This window comes from Bactrocera neohumeralis, chromosome 6 (genome assembly GCF_024586455.1).
Source record: "Bactrocera neohumeralis isolate Rockhampton chromosome 6, APGP_CSIRO_Bneo_wtdbg2-racon-allhic-juicebox.fasta_v2, whole genome shotgun sequence".
Lineage (NCBI taxonomy): Eukaryota > Metazoa > Arthropoda > Insecta > Diptera > Tephritidae > Bactrocera > Bactrocera neohumeralis.
The window spans coordinates 50,306,036-50,326,367 of record NC_065923.1 but is presented as its reverse complement, the minus strand read 5'-3'; the positions used below and the strand labels follow the sequence as shown (position 1 = coordinate 50,326,367).

Below are 20,332 nucleotides of genomic sequence, written 5' to 3'. Positions count from 1 at the left end.
GTCAACATTTGAAAGAGTTAATTTTCAAAAAAATAAATGCCACAGAATGTTCTTTCTAATCATAATAAACATTTTCCATTAAATTTTCAGTTTCTGTATTTTTTCTTTTGAAAAGTAGGGAACTTCGGAAAGGATCATCATATGATCCTTTTATTGTTCCTACCAGCATCGTGTCAAAATTTTTGTTTTTAATATTTTAAAAAAATCAGGAAACCAAATAGTATTCAGATATCGCCATTCGTGTTCCGAAATACAGCATCATTACTGATTAAGAAGCGAAACTCTTTCTTCCGTATATTATATGAGTATGTAATTATGATATACTTATATACATAATTACCTTATCTCTAAATAATCATCATTACAAATTTCTGATGTTGTTTCTACGCTGAAATTTTGTACGACAAGTTCTATTTTGTGACCTAATGGAGCACTAATGACCCATGTACAATCCATTGAATCATCGTAATTACTCGGCCAGGATGGTGTTTTGAGAACTCCGTATCTCGCTGTGAAATTCCCGCCACAAGCTAAAATATATTTTAAAAAGTTTAATTAAATTTATATATATATACATATATGTATATATATATATATATACATATATATATTGATAGTGCGTTTTGAATTTCAACAACAATATTTATATTTATAAGATGTAGTATTTATGTTCCGTTCTATAATTAAAAAAAAAAAACATTTTAAAATACATTTTCTTACATTACGAAGCATTACTGACTCCTTGTAAAATTAAGCCAAACAGTTTTGCTGGCAGGAATATTTTCTCTCGCATATGGGTCCCTTTTAACCCATGAATTCGATAGGGTTGGTTTTGCTCGACTCCAATATGTATAATGCTTTCTTATACATATATAGTATAACACAAATCTATTTTTTTTTATTTTTTCTCATTTAATTATCGCTGCTTACCTGCACTGTTATCAATTGATTTAAAATCGACCACAAGATTGACAAGAGAACGTATCTTGCGACTCATATGTAGGATTACAGTAATAGTCTTCGCAAGGAATGATTCATTGAAAGTTTTTGATTGCTGGCAAAAACTAAAATATGCACATATTTGTACTTCGGTTTAAATTTTTAATCATAGAATACCACAAATTTACCTCATCAAAAGTTGACCTTCGGTGGAGGTATCGTTGGCATAAATTTCAACATCTGTATCGCCTGCATCGCATTTGAATATATTCCAATGTTGAAAATGTACATTCAGTTGAATGTGTTTTCCTTGTGGCACTTCGATCACCCATTCGCAGTCCTGTGCCGCCGGATGGGCCATTGACAAATGTTGGATTCGGCCACTGTCTTCTGTTAAAATGCCGCCGCAATTAATTTTTTCAAAATAATATTCAATGCGTATGCCTCTCCCCTTTTGTTGATTGCTGCCGCCATGAAAAACTATGCGCAAAACATTCTTCTCCGATACCAGATGGAGAAATGTTCCTTCATAATAGCGACGTTTATTGTTATTCGACAAATAAACCTGTTCAAAAAATATACATTTGTATTATGGAATGGTTTTTGAGACGAACTATGCTAGTCTTATTTACATCAACAAACGTTTCGTCAGCACTGAAAGTTGTAGTATTGCTCAGCAAGGATAGGGAAGTGTCGTTTAACTCCTGATGTGCATTATCTTTACTTATCGAAAAGTCCGTAAAATTAATGTGTACAACGGTGTTTACTGGCCCTCGTATGATAAAAGAGCATTCCATGTGCTCATAATACGACTTTGGATAGTTGGGTGTTGTGAGAAAGCCTCCGTCAGCGAATGTAAATTCCTCATTGCAAACTTAAACAAATAAATTATTAATTCATATATGCCCTCTTTAGATATTTCCGCATACTATATACATATATTTATAGTCAAAGCAGTTATGAGGTTATATATTTGTTCGTACCCCTTTTATATTGCACTTCGAAGCTCTTTGGTAGACTGAATGATGGCAAAAGGTATTCATAACGTATTAGCATCATGTTGCCGCTGGATGTTAGTGGCTCAATACCTTCCTGATTGCCGCAAAGGCTTTTGAGAAGATTGGCTTCATCTGTATTCCCATCGAAGATCTGTCAATGAAGCAAGTATTCACGATTGTTAATTATATTTTGCCTTCTTTTTCAAAAGTTTATACTTACTTCTATTTTTTGTATGTAACAACCTTCGGATTTGACGAGATTGATATTTGTAAAATCTAGCTGAATTTTTGTGCCAATTGGTTGTTGTATTAAATACGAACAAATGCGGCCGTTAATGTAGCCGGCAATGACGCCTGCGGGCTCCGTAAATATGCCGCCACAGTTGGGTGCAGTCGGGACAACTTCGTAGTGCAACTGAAATGAGCTATCTGTACCGAGGGCATCCGTATGAAATTGTAGTTGGATGACGTTGGAAGAAGAGTGCAATGGTTCTATCAGAGCTGGTTCACATATTGATCTTAATAATAAGTCCGAATCGTATATCTACAGAAAAATAACCTTATCAATTACATCTATTAAAGTGACCAGAAGTGGTACATACTTACAAGCACTTTATCTCTGGTGCAGTTATTATCTCTGGTACTACCCAAATTAATTTCGAAAAATCGTAAAAGGAATCGATAGCCATATGGCGCACTCAATTTCCATTCGCACTCTCGATTAGGCGGCGTATTTCCTGGATAACCCGGCGATCGTATTATTCCACTTTCTTCTTTGACATTGATCACTCCTCCACAAATATAATCTATTGAATTCCAAGTTAAATTGAAACCGGCGGCAGTCGTTTCATTATCAGAACGAAACCAGAAAAACAGCGCACGTTGCGAAGTTTTTATATTGCCGCCCAGAGGTAAAGAGTTTCCACAAAAGCGCCCAATCAGTCTTGAAGCTAAGGACCGGCCATCGTGTAATTGTAGCCAATCTTTGTTGCAATCCGTAGCTGGTTCCACATCAAATCTACTAAAGGTGACATTTAATATTTGAGAAATATTGGTGCGTATTATCCAGGCACATCGTTCATTTGACAGGTATTCCCCACCATTCGGAGGGTAAGATAACATGCCCGTACTTTGTTGTATTATGGATCCACAAAAACTTCTAACTATTTCGCAGTTTGGACCGGTGGTTCCACGCGGGCAGGAGCAACGGTATTTATTATTTAGCAGAAGAGCACAGGTGCCACCGTTTTGACACGGACTAGATTGACATGCATCGGGCTTATCGCATGTGGGACCCATAAAGCCGGGTTCACAAAAGCATCGTGTACCGCTTCCCACCACTTCACAAGTTGCATTATTCTACTCAAAATAAAAGTTCTTTGTTGTTAAATTTGTCAGAATATAATCGAGACTAAGGCGAAAAAAAAACAAAAAAAAATTAAGTTAAAGTTCACTTGGGTTTCGCGAGAACTGTTTGATTCCAAAAATAATTTTGTAAATTTTTGTAATTAAGGATATGCTGAGTGAATACAAATTGAAATCGATAGAAGAAAAAAAGTTAAAGTTTAAAATTGTGCGGGGTTTTCGATGGTGTTCTTTTAAGACTATAAGCAATAATTTCTTAAAATTCAATTCACTGAAAATCTGGCCAAGAACGTCTTGCTAAGCGCTTGAGTCTCGATTATAAGTTTATGACATGAGATTTTATACAAACCTGACATGAATGATTCGTACAAGGATCGGTTAATAACTGTAAACTGCAGCCAGCAGAACCAAAGCCATGCCCGTACATGCCCGGTGGGCAGGTGCAGACGACTGTATTTGAAATATATTCACACTTAGCGCCGGTAAAGCATATGTTTTTGGAATCACAACTTTCTGGAGCAGTGTTTTCACATATTTTTCCATCACCTTTCCAACCCACTGGACACTCGCCGCAGTGATAAGATCCCTATTAAAATTGTAAAGAAAATTAACATCAACAACTATTTCGGGTTATCAAACCAATATGTGTAATTTATTGCTTGATAGACACAATGTAATGAAATTTGCTTTTATTATAGTGCAGGGTCAGTACTCGAAGTGTAACCAATTAAAAAAGCCATAAATTCGGTTTGGAAAATTATTTTCATTTATTTCAAAGTACAAAATGTGTGAAAATAACTATAAATTCAGGACCAATTCTCTTTTGCTCGATATGACCACCTTTTGCCTTAACTATGGCCTTGAGACGGTCAAAAAACGAATCGCAAGCTGCCCGATCTCACTTGCCGGTATTTTGGTCCACTCACGGACAATGGCTTTCTTCAGCATCTCGAGACTGGTGTATTTTTTACTTCGGACCTTGCTCTCCAAAATGGCCAGAGAGAATAATCCATTGGATTCGCATCTGGAGAATTCGAGAGCCATTGGGTGGTCGTAATGAAGTTCGGAACGTTGTTTTTCAGCCATTCTTGGTTCACTCGCGCTTTGTGAGACGGTGCTGAGTCTTGTTGAAACGTCCATGGTTTGCGACCGAAATGTTTGTTTGCCCACGCAGCCTAATACGTTGCATTTACTTTGACGCCAGGCTCGATGAAAACAATTGGAGAGCGCCCATCTGCGGTGACAGCGGCCCAAACCATTATTTGTGGCGGGTGCTGCCTCCTGGTGGCTAACCGATGGCTTAGATTCTCATATGAACGGTCGGTCAAGTAAACCCTATCGTTTTGAGAGTTTACGAATTGCTCAATTGGAAAAAATGTTTCGTCAGAAAACACAATGTTCGGAATTTGACCGCTTTCTGCCAAGCAAAACAACTTCGCTCTCTCAAGTCTTACTTGTTGCTACTTCGATGTGAGATCGTGGGCCTTATGGAACTTGTAAGGCGTGACCTTGAGCTCATTTTTCAATATGTGTCGGATGCTGCGATCGGATATTTTCAGTTCTTTAGCCATTTGATTGGCACTTCGTCGCGGATTTTGCTCAAGTCGCTACTTCACTTTCCGAACCATCTCACGTGACGTTGCAGTCTTTTGATGACCACCTCCATGGCGTTTTCCGATGCTACCAGTATCACTGTAACGAGTGATGGTGCGGTTAACAAAAACTTTATTCACATTAAGGTGTTTGAGCTCACGAACAATTGCTAGCTGTGATTTTCCAGCTAAACATAAAGCAATCACACCATTACGTTTGAATTCCATCGCTGATCACTTTTTTTTGCGTTCACTTTTGGCAAAACGCTTTTGTACACTTGTGAACAATACTCCGATTTGTCATTGAGCAAATTTATAAACAGCTGATTCTAGTGCGACAAACAGTCTGAAGTTGGTTACACTTCGAGTGCCGGACCCTGTAAAGGGTGTATCAATAAGAACGGCGTGTTGTTAAAACGAAATAAACACTCAAACTTGGTCAAAATGGTTTCTCTTCTTTTTTGTGTTTTGCAGATAATTTTACGCCATTTATAAGTTAAACAAAATGTCGTCCGAATGGCCTCCATGTATCCGATGGCATGTCTGCACACGTTTACGCAAATTTTCGATGACTCGGTGTATCATTTGCGCTGGAGTTTCAGTTACAGTGTGCTAAACGTTTTCTTTGAGCTTTTTGCGCGTTGCCGGTTGATTGGCGTAAGCCCTCGATTTAATACAAGCTCAGAGAAAATAATATATAAGCGTTAAATCGTATGATCTTGACGACCACTTGACTGTTAATGATTTTTCGATGAAAATTATCGTCGGCTTCCATCATTTCCAGCAGCCAATAGGCAAAGCACTTCAAACGATCTAACGGCTTCTTATACGAGCGAGACCCAACTGTACAGGCAGAACGACGTTGAACCGGTTGATTCGGATTGGGCTCAGCACTGGTCTAAACAGTAGCGATATTTCCGTCATTACCGGTTTTTATTTAACGGGAAGGTGGCTCACTAACATGCAGATTATAATTTGTTTCGATTTTCGCAATTTGAATAGCGTGCTTAGGAGAAGCATTATGACGCCGAAGAGGGCCAAACGTGACAGAACAAACTGAACACACTGGCAGAATTTGACACAAATTCGTAAACAAACATGGCCGCCACGAGTTGTCGAAATCAGGTTATTCCTATTGGAAGACGCTATGCTTTAAGCCGTTAATATATGTTAATATACATACAAGTACATATGTAATAGCTCAATGATATTATTGGAATATGTTTTCCTAAAAATAATATGGTTTGGGTGAAGTCGGCCGTTCACTTTTTCCAATGGGTTGACGTTTTTTACTTAGTTAAATTAAAAATACTTATGTATGTATATCGGAGTAAAATTACCTCTGTATTAATACACGACACTTTCGGTCGAATGCTGCATCCGCCGTTATCAGTAGAACATTCATTAATATCAGAGCAAAAAAGACCATTCCCAGTATAGCCAATGGGACACGGAGCACATTTGAAGCTACCCGGTAAATTGATGCATTCACTATGGCAGGGATTTGTTGCTTCTTCACACTCGTTTATGTCTATATTACAGGCAGCCTCCGGCACTACTTTATTCTTAGTCCAGCCCTGATCACAGATGCATGAGTAACCAGCATCGTTATTCGCATAAACGCATGTTCCATGACCACATAGTTCTTCATTGCCAGATTCCTCGCAAACGGCTTTACGTATCCGGCAATGCGAGCCATAAAATCCGTTACGACAAGAGCAACTTAAATTTGAATATTTAAAAAAAAATTACAATATTTTATTATACATTTCATTTTAACTTGACATATTACCTAAAACTTCCTAAAGTATTAATACAGTCTCCGTTATTTTGGCAGCCCAAATCGGTACCCGCAAATAAATAACACTCGTCCACATCTTCTTCGCACGTTTTTCCCTTAATAAAAAGAAAATATACATATGTACATGTATGTTTGGAATTAAATATTATATACATTTTTGTTATTCATAAAAAGTACACATTTTTCATTTTATACACATAAATAAAAATAGCATAAAACCGTATTTATAGTCCATTTGGCTTATATACTTTGTGAGAAAAAAGCACCCGGAAATTGTAATTAAATAGCCCGGGTAAAGGATCTTTAATTACTTTTCCAAAAATGGGCACAATCTATTAATCAGTTTGTTTATAGCAGCTGCTTAAGTCGGTACACCTCAGTAGTGCGTTGGTATTTTTGTAATGGCTAAAAATATCGAACAAAGAATTTGTCCAAAATTTTGTATTTTTAAACAAATTTTGTGTGCGGAGTCATTGCGAATGTTGGAAAAGGCTTACGATGATTCAGTTTTATTAAAAACACAAGGTTACGAGTGGTACCAAGTCTTCCAAGACGGTCGAGAGATCGTTGAAGCCATGCCTGGACGTAATGAACGACTTTCGCCCTCTTCAACTAATGAAAATTTAAAAAAAGTGAAAGTATAGTGCTTGAAAATCGTCAGGTAAGTGTTATGGAGATGGCAAGAGAGATCGACATCTCTCCCGAGTCCGTTCGAATGATTTTGGTTGATATTTTGGGTATGAAACGCTTTCTTGCTCGACTCGTCCCGATAAAGCTGATTTTTTTTCAAAAAGAGTACGATAGTGACCGAATTTAAACCCAAAAACTCAATGATTACCATTAAACAACGAACGTAGTCACCAGATTTGGCTCTGTGTTCTTTATTTCTTGTTCCCCAATCTGAAATTGTTGCTCCGTGGAACCCGTTTTTATTCGATCGAAGAGATAAAACAAAATTCGCTGAAGGTGCTGAATGCAATTGAAAAGTGCTCCGAAGACCCGAGAAATCGTTGGTATAAGTGTATTACATCTGGTGGGTATTACTTTGATTATTGATGAATAATTCAATATTTTCTTTTTATTTACAATTTTCGGGGACTTTATTGTCGGAATGTGTTCCAAAATTTCTGTTGTTATCAATCTGTCAAAAAGCTGCACATTCGGAGGAGGTCCTTGGTTAATACTACTGAGTATTTTTTTCACATCGGTTGTTTGTATTACTTAAAAGTAATCGAGATAGATATAGTGTTATATACATATATATATATATATATAAATGATTAGGATGAATGAGAGACGAGTTAAAATCCTAATGTCCGTTCATCCGTATCTCTGTCTGCAAACTGGGTCAAACCACGTCAAGTGGTCCATGAAAATTTCGAAAAATCTCCGATTTTGAAAATTAGCAGTTCATTATGAAGGGGACCAAACGCATAGCCTGTAATATAAATGGCACATCGATCGTTACGCAATATGCGTTCTTGCGGCACAGATGTCGAGAGTTTACGAGCGCACTGCGCCACAATCGATACTCCATACGTTTAAGAGCGTTAGGGGGACAAAAATTCAATATCTTTGGAATGATATGAATGAACAAAAATTTTTTTGCAGTTTATTAAAGGTGAATATTTTCGGCGTTATGTCACATACTTGTCTGTTTTTTTAGCGTGAACAACACTTAAAAAATTTCAATTGTTTAACAAAAAATTATGTAAAATATTATTATTTAAACAAATGGTTCATGAAAAAATATTTATAATATAGCACGAACATTTTTCTTTGACTTCACAAAACTTCATCGATTTATCTCCACTAGTTTATGAGAAAATAATTTTACAATTTTATCGTCCTCTAAATTTCATCCTTCAATAACTTTGACAAAAAATAATAATTTTAACGAAATATTTATATCACGGGGTATGCGTCTGGTCCCCTTCCTAATGAATTGCTAATTTTCAAAATCGGAGATGGACCACTTGAAGTGGTTTAACCCAACTGTAACCTGAGTAAAAATTAAGATATCGTGATGAAACTTGGTTCGCATGTTATTTAGACGGGTTCGTAGGTGGCCGTAATCAGCCCACTGTCACGCTCACAAAGCATCATTAATCGAAAACATATAAAATGCCATAAATAATCCGCAAGTTAAGATACAGAACTCAAATTTCGCACAACGAATCACATTAAGGAAGAGCAGTTGTGATTTGAAAATCTTAAAAAAGTGGTCGTGACCCCACCTAATAAATGTAATGTATGTATTTAATTCCCAGATAACGGTTTTCGTAAAAACTACTAAAGTGTGTTAAAGCTTTAAAGCAACGGTGTCAAAATGAGGTCCGGCGTCATTTTTAATTGAAATCACATTAGGAGCGAATCCTTTCCTAACAATAGTATGCCGGAATGTCAAAAACGGATTGAATCGGGTCAATACTTCTTAATTTTCATTAATAATTTGTTCTCAAAATAAGGTATTTCGAAAAATAACCTCAAAATTCTCAGACATTTCATTAAAGGGATATTCTGGCCTAGGATTTTGAAAAAAATCGATTTTTTTTGCATATTTTGAAAGTTTAGACTTTCAAAAATATGACCTTGGAAGGATTTTTCAAAATTCGACTTATTTTCGGGGATACAGCCTAGAATTGTCTCCTAAATGCGTTTTTCTCGAAACTACTTTTTTTGAGGTGGTTGACATGATATCTCAAGTTCTACTGCACCGATTCCTTTGAAATTTGGTATATAACTTCTTTATACAATGCTCTATCGTGTCTGCCTTGGATACCCAAAAATTTTGATTTGAAGTATTTTTAAAAAATTCGAAAAGGTCGAAAAAATCGGGTCGAAAAATTTTTTTTTTTCAAGTCGACGCCATTTTGCTATTTTTTTTTTTTTTGTGTTTGGAAATAGTCAACCCGATAACGACATACTTACTAATGAATAATCTTCTTTTTTTTTTGTGTTTTAGATCTCTACAAGGGTTGAAATCACGTGAACCAGGACGCACCGTTTTTTTTTTTGAAGCCCCCACTCCACCGGCTCGTATCTCGACGAATTTTGTTTTTTTTTCAATTTTTTTTATATCATTAAAATGCCAATGAAGAACATATAAAAAAATGGATAGTAAAATTTTTTTTCATTTTTTTTATCATAGTTCAAAAAAATGCCTAAAATTTATGCGTCTAGGCCAGAATATCCCCTTAACCCCATATGAGTTATTGTAAAGAAGAGGAGTGTAATCATATTTTTCTAGTGAATAGTCAATGGTTATAATTAATTACATTTATTTTTGATGTTATGAGTTTGAAAATTCTATCGGGCATTGTCTCTATTAGTTTTCCAAGGACATCAGTTTAAGTTTCAATCTAACAACCATTTATTCGTTCCTTATGCTCAGAAACCGTTTTAATATAACTTTTCAAAGAGATGGCAATCTGGCAGTGTCGTTTGTACACATGTTAGCCTGACTTAGGTGGTTTCGTCACGAATACGGATTTTACCTCGCAAGCTTAGCTTACCTTTTAACATTGTGGCTTGGGTCTCTTAACATAAATTTCGCACTTTTTTTTTTATAAATTTCGAACAACTTTGGAACCAACCAATTTGCAGTCCAATTTGCTGATTCGAGAAGTGTTGTTCATTAACCCTAGTAACCAAATTTACCGACGTCTTTTAACAACCGGGTACCCGGGTACCCACAAATTGCTGATATAATCGTTCGTCACACTAACAAGAAAGCCCCAACTATTTTTCAATAATATAATTCTGACCATCCAAACTCTCAGCATCAATGGAAGCCCGTTACGATACCCGAAAATGATTCATTCTCCGGTATCTTGATTTGTGCTGGCGCAAATAATTCAAATACAGATCATACTTTTGATATGTGGCACTCCAATTCTTATTCGAAACCAGCTAAGTATGGTATAAAGATCTGGTGGATATGTATTGCGGGGAACGCATATCCTTTGCAAGGGATTATCTACACTCGTAAAACAGAAAACACTCGAGAAAAAAATTAGGGTGAGAGAGTAATGAAAGAATTGGCGTATCCGTACCGCGGTAGTGGTAAAAACATCTGCATGGATAACTTCTTTACTACTCTACCCGTTGCTAAATATTTGTTAACGTGAAATAATACCATTGTTGGCATGGCATTCGACAGTTTTTGGATTTCACGAAGAGGTTACGATGTGTTCCTACGTCCCTAAAAAAAATAAAGCTGTCATTCTGTTATCGCCAATGCATTCAGATGCATCAGTTGGTGATGATGCTAAACAAAAACCAGAAATGATAAATTTTAATAATAACAAGTAAGGAAGGGCTAAGTTGGGGTGTCACCGAACATTTTATACTCTCGCATGGTAAAGTGATAATCGAGATTTCATCATCAGTCATTTACATATTTTTCAAATACCGTATTTGTGTAAAGTTTTATTCCGCTATCATCATTGGTTCCTAATGTATATATTATACAGAGAAGGCATCAGATAGAATTCAAAATAGCGTTATATTGGAGGAAGGCGTGGTTGTGAACCGATTTCACCCATATTTTGTACATATCATCAGGGTGTTAAGAAAATGTAACATACCACATGGTCCATAAGTGGGCGACGCCACGCCCATTTTCAATTTTTAAAAAACACCTGGGTGCAACTTCCTTCTGCAATTCCTTCCGTAAAATTTAGTGTTTCTGACGTTTTTTGTTAGTCGGTTAACGCACTTTTAGTGATTTTCAACATAACCTTTGTATGGAAGGTGGGCGTGGTTATTATCCGATTTCTTCCATTTTAGAACTGTATATGGAAATGCCTGAAGAAAACGACTCTATAGAGTTTGGTTGATGTAGCTATAGTAGTTTCCGAGATATGTACAAAAAACTTAGTAGGGGGCGGGGCCACGCCCACTTTTCCAAAAGAATTACGTCCAAATATGCCCCTCTCTAATGCGATCCTTTGTGCCAAATTTCACTTTAATATCTTTATTTATGGCTTAGTTGTGACACTTTATAGGTTTTCGCCATTTTGTGGGCGTGGCAGTTGGCCGATTTTGCCCATCTTCGAACTTAACCTTCTTATGGAGCCAAGGAATACGTGTACCAAGTTTCATCATGATATCTCAGTTTTTACTCAAGTTACAGCTTGCACGGACAGACGACGGACGGACGGACATCCGGATTTCGACTCTACTCGTCACCCTGATCACTTTGGTATATATAACCCTATATCTGACTCTTTTAGTTTTAGGACTTACAAACAACCGTTATGTGAACAAAACTATAATACTCTCCTTAGCAACATTGTTGCGAGAGTAAGAAAAAGTGTAATATTTCTTAAAATTTTTAATAAAATTTATAGAAATTATGTTTAATTTATTTCCTATGCTTTTCACTGTGTAACTGGGTATCCTGTTGCTAATGGGGCTATGGCTGAATTTTAAATTTATCAAAAAAAAAAAAAATAAATTAATTAAATGCACTCACAACTAGCTTTCTTTCAATGACGATTTGAGATTTTAAAATGAAATATTGAATTTCTTTAAGCTATTCATACAAATACACCGCGGTGGGTACCGGTTACTAACATATGGATTAAAAAGTGAATTTTTTCAAATTGCAAATCCATTTTTTTTTTATTATCCAGCTATCCAATTTAAGTTGTAAATTACAATTACTTACTCGTACAATTAAAAAAAGTTGAAAACAATTTGAAAAAATTTATTACTTTTATATTCAAACCGACTTGCTTTACGTACGTGGAAACGCCACCATGCAAGCTGATACAAGGCGGCACAAAGAGATCTTGCTACGGGTTTTAACAAGTGGAAAAAGTTGTCATGCAAAAGTCGAATATACCACCTTTCACAATAATACAATTGTAACTAGTCGCGATAAAACTGAAGAGCAATAAAGCCCGGTTCCTGCAATACTGAAAATAATCTCAATTGAACGATCACATGTACTACAAGATGAGTACATCATGAAAGATTATTTCTGAGTTTCAATAATATATATCTCCGAGCCGATATTTTCATTAAAAAATTATCCATAGGCATTGCGGTTCACGTATTCGATAACTGCGAGGTGACATGCTTTAAAGATACTATTTGTGCAAGGTTTTAACGGTAACATTGCTTGATCTACCATATACCCTGTACCTTCAAATAATCGTATGAACTTTAAAATTGTGATAAAGCTATGGCCATTTTCGCAATGTACCATAAGAATGTCGAAATAATCTTTAGATATAGGGTTAGCTAATAATAGGCGGTGTCCTGCTCATTTTATACTTATTCCATCATCTTGGTTACGAAAGTTGAGGCTTCCGACGTATTTATCTAGCGAGTTGTCGCATTTTTAGTAGTTTTCAACGTAACCGTTATATAGATGCGGAGAGTATGAGAATAAGTTCTGAAGACTTGTATTCAGCAGGTTTGGTCGATTTAGCTTTAGTGCTTTATGGTTTACTTTAAACCAATTAGGGGTTCACACTTGTGAAAAGTTGTAAACCCAGGTGCTCATTCATACTTCGATGCCCTCTTAGAAATTACAGTCTCAAGTTATCGCTTGCACTGGCGGTCGGGCACCCGGAATCATTCATATGTATATATTTCTTTATGTATACCATACATATCGTTTAGTGACTGTATGACGCCCACTTTTCGGTGCATATTCATTTGTCTAAAGATAGCTGAAAAGCCAGCCAACTGATACAACCTGACACAACGATAATATGTATGTACCTAAAATTTTCGTGTGTGCTGATATCTGTGTTGTTGTCTTTTCAGAACGTGGTTAAAATCATTAAAAGCCAAAATCTCCCTATGGAATTACGCCTGGAAATATTTCAAAATTTTGAGAAAAGGAAAGTTTAACTCCAGAGCCAACCACGTCAATAAAATTACAACAAAATAACAAAAAATATTTGGACTTAAAACTATTCATATTTCTTCTAAACCAACAATAAAATAATGCTTGCCTAAGCAGGGTGGATGCGAGCCACTATCGAGTCAGACTTCGTGACGGTGCCAACGTAAGCCAACTTTTTGATCATTTTGCGTATGGTTCTTAATGAATACCATATTTATTATAAGTGGAGTTGTTGTGAGCCAAACGGAGTCACGTGAGCACCACTGTTTTAAATGTTCCAACTGCCTTTTGCAAAATTTTAATCGTCGGAACTACTCAACCGCCTCTAGTTCTACTTTGAAAGCGTTGAAAATCAGACAGCAACCACTATATATATATACCGCTGATTGAGATTGAGTTTTATCTGAAGTACTCAGCCTCGAAATCCAACGCAGAATAACTCTTGCCAACAGGTGCTACTTCGGACTGAGAAGTAAAGTCCGCTCTCCACGAACAAAAGGCAAATTCTACAAGTCACACATCATCGCCGTTCTGCTATTGGTGCAGAGGCATATAGAAGGACAACATCTGATGAGTCGGCGTTACGAGTTTTTGAGAGAAAGGTTCTGCGGAACATTTATGGTCCTTTGCGAATGCCGCAATCATTGGAACGAAGAGCTGTACGAGATATACGACAACATTAAGATAGTTTAGGGAATTAAGAGATAGACATGTCGTCCGAATGGATAAAAACACTCTAGGTCTGAGAGTATTCGACGCATTACCCGTCCTGGGATGCAGAGGAAGAGAAGGGTTAGAAAGACCTGGCTACGCTTGGAATCATCAAATGGCGCAAAACAGCGCAGAGAAGAATGACTGACGCGCTGTTGTAAACTTGGCTATAACCGCTTAAGCGGTGTCTACGTCAATAAAGAAATAGATTCCAGTTTAAAAAAAAAAATCGACACAACTCTGGGACATATTGTAACACTCTACCATTTTTTAATGAAATCACATACATTGTATAAAATCCATTCCGCCACAATGTGTCCACAAGCAGTCAATCTTATGAAAGTTTAAGTTTAACAGGTAATTTTTTACGACCGTGAATTCCTCCATAATCTAAGTACAGTTGTTTTTCTTACTTTTTCAGGAGCTACGAGACTGTTATATTTCTAACTGAAACCAGAAAATTGTCATGTCGTAAAATTAGCTTGGTATAAGTAAGCATTCGGTAGTCGTCGTGTTTCTATTATTAATTCAAATTCACACGAAATATTCAGTAATGTTTATTCATCAGGAATCTATTAATGTTTTACTGCTATCTTTAATACTTAAATATTTAAACCTCCTACTTACAGACCACCCATTTGGACATTCACAGTGAAAGTTGTTGTAGCCATCGTAACAGGTACCACCATTCTTGCATTTCGTACCATTGTCACTCCTATCTTCGCACTCATTTCTCAGAATAATGTTCTCGATTTGCGTGATTCGAGTTTGAACCCGTTGTAAACGCCCCGAAGTACGGCGTATATCAATTGACAGACCACGGCCCCGTGTCCGATTTTGCAAGACGGCATAACGTACGCCCAGCGATTGCAAATCTGATTTGAATGTGGCTAGTAATGCACGGAGACGTTCGGCAGTTAACACATCTTCGTTTTGAATCGGCCCGAGTTGTGTCCTTTTCTTTTTCACTTTATTTAGAATATTCACTGAGTTAAGAAAAATGCCTCCTTCACCTTTAACGCGAAGTGTGATATTTCGATAAGGCGCAGCACGAAATATCAATTTTCCATCATTGGCATGAATTTGAGGCTGTTCACTGAATTCATCACTAGCGGTACTAAATATCTTCACAATTATTAACAACGATATGAAACACTTTCTAATGCACATTTTTGCTGGATTCTCACGCCGAACGTTTAAAGTACTGAACGGAATTTATGATAGAGGCCTGCATTTATACCAGGCAACGAAAAAACAAAAAAGGGGCGTTATTATAAAATTATTTGATTTGTCGCTTTTATTTACATATACTATAAGTGTGCTGATAATTTATATGTATTTGTATATTATATATACTTTACTATTTCTTTGTAGCCACCCGATTTTAAAATTGATATGAAATCAAATATTAATATAAATGGACATGCTTAGATAGGGAGTAATAAGTAATAGTAAGTGAAAACGCATTGTGCACTATTATAATGGGTTGTCAAAAAAGCTTGCGGTATTTTTATTGAATTTTTTTTTATTGAAATTGAAATGAATTTTTGATGACTCTTGCCCAGCTCTTGACCGATGCTACGGCTGCTACTATGCCGGTCTCTTTCGACCAATTCAGCGATTTTATCGAAATTTTCGACGACAGGTCTTCCGGAGTGTGGCGCATCTTCGACCACCTCTACACCAGAACGAAAACGTTGAAACCATCGTTGTGCGGTGGAAATGGAAACTGTATCGGGTCCATATACTGCACAAATTTTATTGGCGGCTTGAGATGCATTTTTGCCTTTATCGTAGTAGTACTGTAAAATATGCCCGTATTTTCTCTTTATTTTGCTCCATGTTTGCGACGCTATAACTCACGAACGACTTAAAAGAAACGACAATCAATCAAACAGGTGTTACCATGACCCGATGCGACGAATAAAACTAGAACTACGCGCTTTCAGCGCCAACTAGCGAAAATACCGCAAGACTTTTTTGACAATGATAACCCAATTGAGTTCTCTAATATCTATTTTTGTTGCAAAGCGCCATTATGGAAAAGTCTTTTAAGTGCTAAAGTCGCAACGTGAGCTCCATCAATGTCAAGTGAGCACCATTAGCAGGCACCTGAGGTTCGATTTGAAAATTTTATTTTTAGAATCAAAGTAGGAAGTACACCTTTGGCATGTTAAAGTTATCCAGAGGATCGGAATAGGCAATATTGATAATATTGGTTCTAAATAGACGAAATTGTCAACATATTCAAAGATTTGTTATGAAAAAGTGAAAGTCAGTGCGACGACAGTTTGTTATGATGATAGGCAGTTATCAGACCTGATTTTATCTATTAACTCCATCAGTACTAAAAACAAACTAACGGCGTTTCATTAAGGCCATGATATGGATCATGAGTATACAGTTGATCATATGGAAGTTAACTAAATATAGTATTAGGCTTATCTGTAAAGGAGTTTTTCTCGGTATTGTACATTGGTATACTATTGATCATAGGAAAGGATTCTAAATTTCGATTGTATATTCACATATAGACCGATATTTTCGGTCAAAAGTCAACTATAGATACTGGGGTTCACATATTCGGTACGTAGGCGCTTGAACAGTTTTGTTTGGATTTGCACAATTTTTAGTCATATAGTGGCATACCTTAAAGAAATTATTAGGGCAAAATTTTATTCCGTTTCATTAAATACTTTTTTTAGTGCAGCCCTAAAGCTCAATTCGACTTGATGTGCCATTTTGATACTTTGTGATTTATACTGGAAAGTGAATGAATCAAATGGAATTGAAAATTTTGTTATATAGGAAGTCGGAAAGAACCAAAACTGGTCTATGCGTGGCTTATTGGCCTATTAGATTAACTTAACTCAAGGTAGGTGTGGTTGTAGTCCGATTGCGCCCATTTTCACACGGTGACATAGAAATATGAGGAAAATGCTACGTACTAAATTTCGTCGAAATCCATCGATTGGATTCCGAGATATGTGATTTCATCTAAAAGTGGGCAGTGCCACTTCCATCGTCAAACGCTCCCATATAGCCCACTTATATAATCTCGGTGGTAAAATTAAACGTATCTGGCGTATTTAGTTATTCATTTGTTGCGCTTTCAGTAGTTTTGAAGAGTACCGTTATATGGAGAGTGTTTTCCAAATTTCCAAAATCCATTTTCACTTTGTCGGTAGGAGTTGTTATAATATCTGTGCTGGGCGAATTTCGGTATTGTAACTTTAGTGGTTTAAGAGATATGTACATGAAACTTATTAGAGAGCGGGGCCACCCCACTTTCCCAAATTTTTTTACGCACAAGTGCCTCTTGCTACTGCTTTTCACTTACATACATTTATCTTAATTTAGTCCTTAGTTGTGGCATTTTATAGGTTTTCGGTTAATGGTGTTTTGTGGGCGTGGTTGTGGTCTGATTACGCCCATCTACGAACACGTAATTTTTACTGTTCAAGTCCATATTATCCAATTCGGGGTAAAAATATTCGGTTACATTGAGCGGTAGTGATTTCCATTCACAGTAACGTGTCGGTCCTGATCATCACGGAAGAAGTACGGCCCAATGACGCCGTCGGCCCATAAACCGCACCAAAACGTAATTTTTTCGGGATGCAATGGTGACTCATGGAGTACGTGTGGTTTGCTGCCTAACCAATAACGCATATTTTGCTTATTGACGAAGCCATTCAGCCAGAAATGAGCCTCATCGCTGAAGATGAGTTTTCGATGAAAATCCGGACCATTTGCAAGTTGTTGCTCAGCCCAATTCACGAACATACGACGATTCTGGTGGTCAAGCGGCTTCAGTTCTTGCGTCAATTTGATTTTGTAAGAATGTAGGCTAAGATCTTTTCGCAAAATTCGCCACAACGACATCACAGAGATGTCCAACGCTTGTGTCGTCATGCAATATGTATTATATGCACTACTTAGCTATAATGTATGTATTTTCATATCTGTATTTAATGTATTTTACATGTAGACGATTCTTACTAATCGGTGTGGTTTTTTTTACATGACTCCGAGTCTGAATCCATTGGACTTAAGTTTTCATTGCTTTTCGACAGCATTGCCATCGAAATCCAAAAATGATTTATGGATATTTCGTTCGATGACATCCTGGTTTCCTTTACACCTGTGCGCAAATATATATGAGTGCATATTATGTATGTATTTAAATACTTATATAACGTTACTTTCTTAGTTTGCCGTTGCTACTCTCTTACACGAACACTTTCACTTACAAAGAATGACAACAACAATGTGTTTCATTTGTTAACAGCGGCTTTGTAACTGTTTCTATTAATATCACCAAATCATATTATATCTCTACAACAGATGGGACTATTTGTCTAATGATACGTTATTACGTGTGTTTTGACAAAACTGTTTCAATACAGATAAAAAATTTATTTGGATTTACCATATTTTTTGCAAATCGTGTCAGCTAAAGCGAAGTATTTGGAAGACTAAATTTGTTAGATGCTGGCGATATAATTATTTTGGTTTCAGCAAACACTGAGATAAAAGTTTACTTCACCTTTTTTAATATCTCAAAATTAAACCTTTCTTTAATTTTTACGTATATACTCAATACAAAGAAACGAAGCAAATAGGTTTGGTGGTGGACGAGGGCAAGACGAAATATCTCCTGTCATCAAACATATGGCACAGTACTTGGTTGTACGTCATTGTTGACAGTCATAACTTCGAAGTCGTAGATAATTTCAGCATTAACACCAACAACAACGTCAGTCTCGAAATCCAATGCAGAATAATTCTTGTCAACAATGCTATTTAGGATTGAGTAGACATTTGAGAAGTAAAGTCCTCTCTCGACGAACAAAGACCAAATTCTACAAGTCATTCATCATCCCCCGTACACCATGTAGAGGCATGGACGAAGACAACATCCGATGAGTCGGCGTTACGTGTTTTCGAGAGAATGATTCTGCGGAAGATGTATGGACATAGATCAGCGAATTAAGAGACAGCGGCTACGCTGGCTAAGTCATGGCATCCGAATGGATGAAAACACTCCAACACATCAGAAGAAGAGAAAGACCTCTACTCCGTTGGAAATACCAGGTGGAGATGGATCTGGCTACACTTGAAAGTTCCAGTTGGCGCCAAATAGCGAAAAGGAAGAACGACTGAGGCGCTCTTGTAAACTCCACAATACGGCCAAATAGAACTTTTTATTGACGGTCTGTCCCTCCGGAACAAATTCATGATGCACTAAACCATGATTTTTGAGCAACTTTCGCGTGATTTATTGGTCTTGGATCGTTTCGAATGGAGTGAATTCCGATGATTATTGATTTGTTTGCATGTCGAACTCATGAATCCATGTCTTATCGGCAGTTGTAGTGGGAATGTGGGATTGGAGTTTGCACGATAAAACATGTCCAAAGTGGCATGTTTACGGTTTTGAAAAAAATTTAGCTTTATCGGGACGAGCCGAGAAAGATAGCGCTTCGTACCCATAATATCCACCAAAATCATTCGAAAGGACTCGCTAGATATGTCGAGCTCTCTTATCCGGAGAATTTAAATTTTAAATTACTTCATTTTCACTTAATTTCACAAAAATATTTAAATTTTGATGGACCCAAACAGTTTAAAGATCTCTACAAAGTCGAATAGCTTGGAGCTAGGCTATAAAATGCTATAATAAGCTCCAAATGAAGATACAAAACTTGCAACGCAAAAAAGTGGAAGTGATCCTTCCCGCAGTAGCCTTAATAAATCATTTCATAAACTCCAGAATTATATGTATCAACGAAATTTGCTTGTGTCAAATATTCCGCTTCCTCCGACAGTGTGAAAACGGGAGCATTTGGATAATAACTCTGCCCCCTTCCATATAACGGTTATGTTTAAAACTACTAAAAGTGCGCCACCTCACTTAATAAATACGTCAGAAGCATTACATTTCACAGAGTCTGAATAATGGACCCTTCTGTAAAAAATGGGTAAAATCGGGTCAGTCGTTCCCGTAGGCCCCAAATACCTATTATAAAGGTTTTCGAGCTTCCGGTTGACTTATGTA

At 36.8% G+C, this 20,332-nt stretch overlaps 1 protein-coding gene across 1 annotated transcript in view; it reads right to left on the bottom strand.

The window, feature by feature from the left end:
• LOC126763438 (cubilin homolog) overlaps positions 1-15,442 on the bottom strand; it is a 29,942-nt gene extending 14,500 nt beyond the window's left edge. The window contains exons 1-11 of the mRNA XM_050480951.1: positions 14,899-15,442; positions 6,687-6,790; positions 6,235-6,616; positions 3,652-3,888; positions 2,544-3,296; positions 2,158-2,481; positions 1,923-2,088; positions 1,572-1,813; positions 1,128-1,504; positions 931-1,064; positions 341-530 (exon numbers count right to left, since the gene is read on the bottom strand). Coding sequence (XP_050336908.1) covers positions 341-530; positions 931-1,064; positions 1,128-1,504; positions 1,572-1,813; positions 1,923-2,088; positions 2,158-2,481; positions 2,544-3,296; positions 3,652-3,888; positions 6,235-6,616; positions 6,687-6,790; positions 14,899-15,441 — 3,452 coding nt within the window. The 5' untranslated portion in view covers position 15,442. The remainder of the gene's footprint in view (positions 1-340; positions 531-930; positions 1,065-1,127; positions 1,505-1,571; positions 1,814-1,922; positions 2,089-2,157; positions 2,482-2,543; positions 3,297-3,651; positions 3,889-6,234; positions 6,617-6,686; positions 6,791-14,898) is intronic.
• Positions 15,443-20,332: the final 4,890 nt, after the last annotated feature.